An 8,596-nucleotide genomic window follows, 5' to 3' on the forward strand; every position below is an offset into this window, starting at 1 on the left:
GTTTCATTCATACTGGATACTAGAGGGCGCCCCTGCGCAGAAAGTCCACATATGCATCACCGAAGAAATAGAGCTCACGACTCCAGGAAATACCATACACGTGTTTCCTCATCTCAGCGCACGACTCACGGACACACAAACAGAGCCAGTTTGGAGAGAAATAAAAAAAAAAACACGGAAAACGCTCTGATTGGTTGAACTCCTCATCTTTTTCTGTTGCTTGTTTACTGCGCGTGGACAGGTCACCGGGTTTTTGCGTAGTTTAGAGTGACAAATCGTACCAGCGTACTTTAAGGTCAAAATGCATACCCGCTACGCAAAATGCGTACAGGTTGGCAGGTCTGCATTGATACTAAAGTTTCTTCATGGAACCATAGACGCCAATAAAGAACTCTTTTTTTTTTTTCCCCCCAAGTTTAATGCAAACAACCTGTTGTTGAAAGGTGTGGCAGCAAAAACTATATTGGAATTAAACATTAGTGTGGGAAAGTAAAGGGCCAAAATAATTTTGTTTCTGAGCCCTGAGCATGTGTACGTGAAGAACAAACAAAGGTATCTAAAAGAAAAACATGAATTGTTCCTTTGACACAGTCAATAGCCCTCTTCATGTTTTAAAGGAAATTTGGAAAAAGTTGGGCATCGCCAATAATTTGCAATCTATTACAAAGGAACTCTTCAGTATTCCCTTGAGTTCTTACAAGGTCCAGCCCTCAACCTCAATTGCTTTTTCCACCCACATTTGCCAATAACACCAATTTAAAACAATAACGATCTAATGGGAGTCTGCTGGCATTTAATTCTCTTTTCTGTGTAATTTGATTAGAATCATCCTCCAGTTCAAATTATTACACCCAGCTCAGTCTGGTTTAGATAAAATAAAACACTGTTGCTCGTTGAGCTATTGAAGCCTGCTTTTTGGAATTACAGCAAGCTGAAAACATTTTCACTTTTGCTATGTCTCTACTTCAGTCGACTTCAAAGCTCAGCAACAGTAAAAGTAAATTATTCACAAAACAGGACTTCAGAGTGTCAGCGTATAAACACAACATCCCCAGGGAAGAAAGTTGACAAGTGTCAAAACAGGAAACTGCATAGACAATAACGTAGCTAATAATGCAAATGACTGCATGACAGCACCTATGGGGAAGAGCATTAGGGCAAACAGTGCGCAGTACAGATCTGGTGCAGAAGAGGACACTCACTTTTCCCTGTCAGTCTTGTAAATGCGGGCGATCTCAGGTACTAAGGGGTCGTCCGGATTGGGGTCACACAGCAGGGAGCAGATGGACAGGAGAACTGAAGGGCAAGATAAAAACATTAAAAGAAAAAGAAAAAAACAACTTTAAAAGAACAATATACTTGTTTAAACAGCTGTCATCTTGTATAAGGACACTAATTTCTTACATATTTTAGGCACCAAAAACCTGTTATAAGCAGCTTAAACATACATGAATAAAAATATAATCAATGTAGTCGGAAATTACTCTCAAAAACACTGAAATGTCCCTAACATCACAACTAAACATGTGAAAAGCAGCAAATGAATCACATTCAGATCTAGCTGCATGCATTTACATTTAGACTGCAGTAAATAAAATATTCTCCAATATCACTATCATTTTGTTTGTGTTAAAGATTTTGAGTTTTAAACTAAAGAATGAGATTATTATTAGAAACAATTCTTATGCAGCAAATGTCATGCCAATGAGAAACCAGCAGCATCTTACACTCTCCTCTGGTGTAAAAGCATAACATATTTCAATTTGTGTTTGAGTTTATTGCCATATAAATCTTCAAAGACTACTTCATGGCACATACAATCAAACTAAAATTTAATATATTTAAAAGATAACAATTCTGCACGACAATGCTACAAAAGATTTTTAGTTGAACTTTGAACGAATCTGAATACAAAATAGGATTCTGGGTGCTACATTATTTAAAGCAGTTCTCACAGCACTTGAGCATTCAAACATCACATTTTTATATTTTGTCTACATGCTAAATTTTGTGGGTAACCAAATCCTACTAAAACCCCATACATGCTACACCATGGGAAGCTGTAGACTGAGGCTAAGAAACAAACAAACATTTCCAGAATTAATTGCCATAAAACAATCTTTGAAAACGGAGGTGTACCTTTGGAGATGGTGAGTGCCGGTGACCACTGTGACCTCAGAATATCCAGACAAATGCTGCCATTGCTGTTGATATTTGGGTGATAGATTCTTGTAGTAAATGCAACCTGAGAAAGGAGCAAGAGAAAAATAAGCATGCAAATCACAACCTTTACAAGCTAAACAGTAAAATAACAGCCAACTCTAGAACAGTTCCTAGTTACTGAAGATTGTAATCTAAACACAAGCACTGGCTTCCTTCGAACACATTCCTTAAATTCATCAACAAGATTCCCTGCATTCTACAACTGCATATGATATACAGTCATGATAAGATGAATTATTTGAATATATGGTGAGAGGAAAAACATTTCCTTATGTCATGACAAAGAATGTACAGGTTGGTAAACTGAGGATACAAAGTGACAAATAATTAAGCAGCTCCTGAGAATAACCAAAACACCTGAGAAGCTGTGCTGAGTCAAACAGGTGTGGATGTTACTGACCTTTGGTGGTTTGAAGGGGTAATCTGTGGGAAAGTGTATGGTCAAGAAGAACACTCCGCCCTGGTAAGGACTGTCATTCTGTAGGGTAAAAACGTATGAATGAATGAATGAATAAATATATATATAGTATTTCAAAATGATCTATATTTATATATCAACAATATCATGCTCCAAGGGATTCCTGTAATGTTGCTGTCTACTATAGGAAACACAAAAAATAAATACTTACTGGTCCCATTATTGTGGCCTGCCAATGAAACACTGAAACAAGACAAAAAATAAAAAAATTGTCAGGGAAAGCCTATATCAGTCACACCATGTTCATAATGTCTTTTTACAACTCAAAGAGGTACAATTTTTGCTTGCCAGCTTAGAATCAGTCTTGTCAGAATTAAAAGAGCCCACTGAGGAATACAGTATAAAATATGATGAAGCAAATTTGGGTACAATTATGTTGTCATATTTCAGTCAAATCTCTGAGGCACTAAGTGGGTCAGATGGTTGTATGAGTCAGTTTAATAAAATAGCAACTCTTTTGAGGGAAGCTATATATGTTATTTGTTGGTTCAAACAATCCGTCAATTTGTGGCTGAGCTTCACGCTAAATATTGATTAGCACCATCTATCACAGGACACAGAAAAAACGATCAGACAGGAAAAAGCACTTCTGACAATATGTGTTTGAAGCTACTATGACAGTCAGTTTCTATAAGTGCTGTATACATAAGACCCCTTGAAGAGCTGATTCTATTAAACAAGGCAATAATAATAATTAAAAAAATATATCACAGCATACCAGTATTACCATACATCACAACATACCAGTATTTCTCCTCAAACTTAACATGCATACATACATATAGAGGCCTCTACTATATTTTAACTATATATTATAATATGGTTGAAAAAGGAGGGACATGACATCACCCCAGAAGAGAGCTTGTTCTGTCAAACAACTAATTATATCTATAACAATTTTCTTTTTCCAAACATGCTAGTTTATGTTATTGCATTGTTCTAAAACTTACTGAATTCCCTTAGTGTACCTACAACCAATCAATTCCAAAAAGAAATACAAAACCCAAGCTAATTTAAAGAAAACAAGTTGACAAAAACATTAAATTCTAGATTTGGTGATAATATTGCATAATAAGAGATTTACACTAAAAAAATTGAAAAGGACAGTCATTTTTGACAGAAACACCAAATTAAGTAAAGGAATTTCAGCACAGCAAGAGTTAAAAGTTGACTTTTTGTTACACAATCAAAGCTGAAATTACCAATGATTTTCTTCAAAATACCAGCAACTTGAATTTGAAAAATAAACTCTACTAGTTTATCAAATTCATTGGTGGGCAAAGCAAGTTACTTACTGTCATCCCCTACTGGGCCCGCTGAACACTGAGCAGGTGGGTCACGGCCCAAATCATGCAGCTCCTGCAACACACCAGAAACAAAATTGCAGTTTAAAAACGGTTCACCTATCATTTCTTTAAAACCAGCAAGTAAAACTCTGAATCACCTGTCCCGATCCCTTCCTGAAACACCTGCAGTGCACGCTGCTGACAATGAAGAACCAAAATGAAACTGAGAAACTGACACCGAAACTTAATACTCCAAATATCTGTGCATTTGATAAAGTTACAGTAAAATACGCAGAACAAACGCAATGGATGGATAATTTAGAGAATAAAGAGGTCAATATAAAATCAGACACATAACAGTCTGTGTAATGGAGTTATTGCTGCTGTAATGACATGAGAGGTGACCACAGCTTATGTAACTCAGATTTTTCCGGGTTAGTCTGTTCTACTGAAACCCAAGAGTATTGAAACGTTCAAATTGTCAGAAAAGCACAATAAGGGGTCTGAAATGCTTTGGACCACGTTCATATAGCCAATTTGCTTGCGCCACGAGCTAACCTGAAATCTCCAGATACATAATGTGCGAGTTTGCCTATAAAAATTAAACAGAAGCACTAAAGGACCAAATCTTGAAACAGATATACAATATAAACAACACCACCAATACATTCTGAAAATGATTAAAAACATTAACGCGATGGCAAACTGAGGCTCGATGCCTCTAACGTTACCGGAGCGGTTAGCCAGTTAACAACCCAAACCAACACGAAATAAATTAGTATAATATAATAATACCGTACACTAATATATTAATAGTAAAAATACAGTAAATTGATGAAGTTGTGGTGGATATAAACGATCTCTGTTCAAGGTTTCCAAATGGGCCTTTAGCATTGGTGGCAACGAGGGGTTAGCATGCTAACACGTTATCATGATCTTACATTAATCCTCAAGCGAACCATTTCAACCCTACTTCAATTTCAATTGACTATTTATATCCGTTTAAGATAAAAACGAGAAGGGAAATACAAAAGCAATGACCGAATACACATTTCATATCAGTCACACACAGTTCGACGGAGGGTCGCCAGCTATAATGCTAACCGTTAACCCGGGCCGAACCGTCGAGCTTTACTACACTTGTCATCCCCACCAGTGTCACACTTAACACGTTTAACTTCTCAATAACATCCCTTAAATCGCCTTTCCGGCGTAAATGAGTAAGGATGGTGCGTTTTCAATGCGGAATAGGGCAATGGCGCCCGTGACTTCCTTCTCTTACCTTGTGGATTCTTTTCAGAGCCATTGTTGTGCTGTTACTGCTGTCAAAAACACACAAAACCCGCCTTATACTCGATTAAAACAGCGCTTCTTCAATTTCGACGCGACCAACCCCTCCGGTGTCTTAATAAGGGACGCCTTGGGGTAATAATTCAGTCGGTGTTCTGTGTGTGACGGAGCCGGTTGGTGTAATTTGAAGGCGAAACTGAAAGGTGGTGCTGGTAGCGGTTCGGTCTTCCTCCTGCAGCAGCGGCAGAGAGCAGCTACCGCATCACGCACACTGCGCTACTCTAATCAGATCCTTCCGCCAATGGACGTAGTCGCCGGAGACAGATTGCGCGCCGACGCCAGTTGCTAGATAGTGCGGTAGTGAATCACGAAACTGATGCAATAGCGGTGCCAAAATGGCGGATCGCGCTCAGCGACTTCAACACTTATAGAGCCCAAATGAAAGCCTGTGTTTGAACGCTTCCATTTCGGAGCCGACAAACGAGCTTGATGGTCAGCTCAGTAATAGAATGGAGAGAATAAGGAGGATATAAGTATGATATGTCGAGATGTTTATTGTAAGTGGTGTTCATGCGACTCATATTCATATGAGTAAAACAGTTTATTCCATTCTAACATGAATGGCAATAACACATATACCCTCGTTCAGAGGAAGTTTCACCAGTGCGGAAGGATATTTGATATTTGATAATGGTTTATCGCGGCAAAATACGAGATTATCGTTCATAGATGAGGGAATGTGTGCGTAAATAAGAACCACTGCTGTACATAAATTTTTATTATTTGAACTTAATTCTTTTAACCATGCCACATTAATCTGTATAGGTATGTTTTTATGTTTATTCCTGCATGACCTCTATAGCTCAAATTCAAACATGCATATTTTTCCTTAAATCATCTATCTATCTATCTATATGATTTGACTTAATCTGATGCATTGTAATTATTTATTGCCTTACCTGTTTTTGTTCTCTTTTCTAATATTTTAACAAATATTTTAGGCTGCTTTTGTCTGATCCTCACATAATCATGATTACACAAATCCAAAAAGATCAAACTATCGGCCTATATTCCTAAAATACCTTGTTTCATTGTGATATCTTTATCCCGTTGCACAGGTTTATGCCCTCTACCCCATTCAGACAATCACATTCATTGCAAAAAAAAACAACGGCCTTTAGGCCTAATGGTGGAATAGAACAGAACAGTACTGACACACTGGGTTCAAAGGAAATTGTCAATGGTACAGCACAAAATAATGCTGATTATTAATACATGACAACAAAATAGTGCAAAATAGAGAGTGATGAAAGCATAACATTTAAAAATGGACCAGGTGGTATATTTAAAATGTAGGCTACTATGTTGATGTAGTAGTGGTAAGGTAAGGTGGATTTTATATAGAACTTGCTATTGAATGACTATCATACATTATTTGCATGCAACTCTGTGGAAATTAAAAGAATAACATTTTATTACCATGGTAGCCTACATGTTCAAAAGTCCATGGTATTACTATGGTGCAGTGCCAAAAAACAATGAAAACCGAGAATTGTTTTGTACTTACGTTAATGAAACAGCATTCCAAAATGGTTTGTTTGATAGATAGATAGATAGATAGATAGATAGATAGATCTGTTCTTATAACATTCACAATACAGTAAGATTCCTACGCCGCCTTCTGACTTTCTACGCCATGAAGCATTAAAAAGACTGACGTCAATAAAGCAGCAACAAGGCCTGGGTGCGCGCGCGCGCTCTCTCATCTCGTGCGCAGGGAAACCCCGAGTCAGCCTCCGCGTGATGGCAGTATGAGGCAGTCCCTGCAAGCCAGAGCGTGGGAGTTCCTGTCTTCGCCATGTCGGGGTGGTGCTGCAACGCGCTGAGGATACCCTGAACCGAGCAGAAGTCTCCCAGGCCCCCTCCTGCTGCTCCATCCATCCATCCATCTATCTGTCTACCCATCCGCCCCCACACGGCACTAGGCAAAGTCCAGCATCTCCAGCATAACAGTTTCCCCGGATCAACTGCGACACATCTTCCCCCCTGACCGACGGTGGACGGAGGAGAGACGCACCAAGTGATGCGGCTTCTGCAGCCCGCGCATCCCGCAGCACCGAAGACCGCACGCTCACCCGTTAGGAGTAGGCGCACTTTCCCCGTTATCCACAACAACCCATGAGAATGTCCAGCGCAGACATCGTGGGTTTAAACCCTACCGACCGCGTGATCAAATGTAAGTGCATTGTGTTGTGTACCTTTTTAATCGTACTCAGCATTTTTAAGCATGCAGCGTTATGTGCGATTGTGCATGTTTCGCGATTATTCTGTTTCTGTAATGATGCGCTTTAAGGAAAATCTTTTTATCGAATATTTTTTGAAAACCTCATACGTCATGCATCGATGATTGATCAGTGATCAAAGAATGCTTCAGATGGTGTGTTTGCATCCAAAAAACTCTTTCCATTATATGAGATTGGCAACCCATTAAGGTTCCCTATATGCTCAGCGATGCTGATGCAGGAGAGGCATGGCAAGCCATTTTAACATGTTTTCCCTAAAACGTAAATTTTTTATGTTAGCAAATTAGTAACAAGTGCTTATTTACTACATTCTACACGGTAAAAATGACTTTTAAAAGTTGTAAATAAAAGATTATTGGAGTAAGTTTTTCAAAAAATACAAATTCCGTTTTTAAATTTCAAAATTTCAAGTTTAATTCAATGTGTTCCTTAATATTTCTATGTAATTGTGAAATTTAGTACCACTTTCTGAGTGAAAATTGTTTCTACACATTTTTAGTGTATTATTTATTTTTTGCAACTAGTCACTTAAAGGGGTCATATGATGCGATTTCAATTTTTCCTTTCTCTTTGGAGTGTTACAAGCTCTTGGTGCATAAAGAAGATCTGTAAAGTTGCAAACACTAAAGTCTCAAAACCAAAGAGATATGGGCGGTTCTAGACCACAGTGACCACAGGGGGCACAATTTTAAAATTCATCTTAACCTACTTTAAAGGGTTAGTTCACCCAAAAATTTAAATTAGCTCAAAAATTACTCTCCCTTAAGGCATCCTAGGTGTGTATGATTTTCTTCTTTCAGACGAATCCAGTCGGAGTTATATTAAAGCCTCTCAGAAGTGACGAACGTGGAAGCGCAGGAGAAAGATCAAAACAAAACAACGGTCACTAATTAGAAGTACAAAACAAGGATTTGTAAAGAAAAATGTCGGAGGATTCCGATATAAGCCAAGAGGAGACTGGTTTTCCTTTGATAAAGTCAGGAAACTTTGCTTCCTTTGCTCCTGTAAACAAACTC

The 8,596-nt window shown here is 38.3% G+C and overlaps 2 protein-coding genes across 3 annotated transcripts in view; one reads left to right on the top strand and one right to left on the bottom strand.

The window, feature by feature from the left end:
• ube2d2 (ubiquitin-conjugating enzyme E2D 2 (UBC4/5 homolog, yeast)) overlaps positions 1-5,587 on the bottom strand; it is an 8,955-nt gene extending 3,368 nt beyond the window's left edge. The window contains exons 1-6 of the mRNA XM_016576289.1: positions 5,270-5,587; positions 3,997-4,060; positions 2,853-2,884; positions 2,624-2,701; positions 2,140-2,245; positions 1,203-1,296 (exon numbers count right to left, since the gene is read on the bottom strand). Coding sequence (XP_016431775.1) covers positions 1,203-1,296; positions 2,140-2,245; positions 2,624-2,701; positions 2,853-2,884; positions 3,997-4,060; positions 5,270-5,293 — 398 coding nt within the window. The 5' untranslated portion in view covers positions 5,294-5,587. The remainder of the gene's footprint in view (positions 1-1,202; positions 1,297-2,139; positions 2,246-2,623; positions 2,702-2,852; positions 2,885-3,996; positions 4,061-5,269) is intronic.
• Positions 5,588-7,073: 1,486 nt separating this feature from the next.
• ppp3cb (protein phosphatase 3, catalytic subunit, beta isozyme) overlaps positions 7,074-8,596 on the top strand; it is a 54,042-nt gene continuing 52,519 nt past the window's right edge. For both annotated transcript variants that reach the window (XM_016576286.1, XM_016576288.1), the window contains exon 1: positions 7,074-7,513. In XM_016576286.1, the coding sequence (XP_016431772.1) occupies positions 7,456-7,513 (58 nt within the window). In that variant the 5' untranslated portion in view covers positions 7,074-7,455. The remainder of the gene's footprint in view (positions 7,514-8,596) is intronic.

This window comes from Sinocyclocheilus rhinocerous, unplaced genomic scaffold, assembly GCF_001515625.1.
Source record: "Sinocyclocheilus rhinocerous isolate Xijiao unplaced genomic scaffold, SAMN03320098_v1.1 scaffold474, whole genome shotgun sequence".
NCBI classification, from domain to species: Eukaryota; Metazoa; Chordata; class Actinopteri; order Cypriniformes; family Cyprinidae; genus Sinocyclocheilus; species Sinocyclocheilus rhinocerous.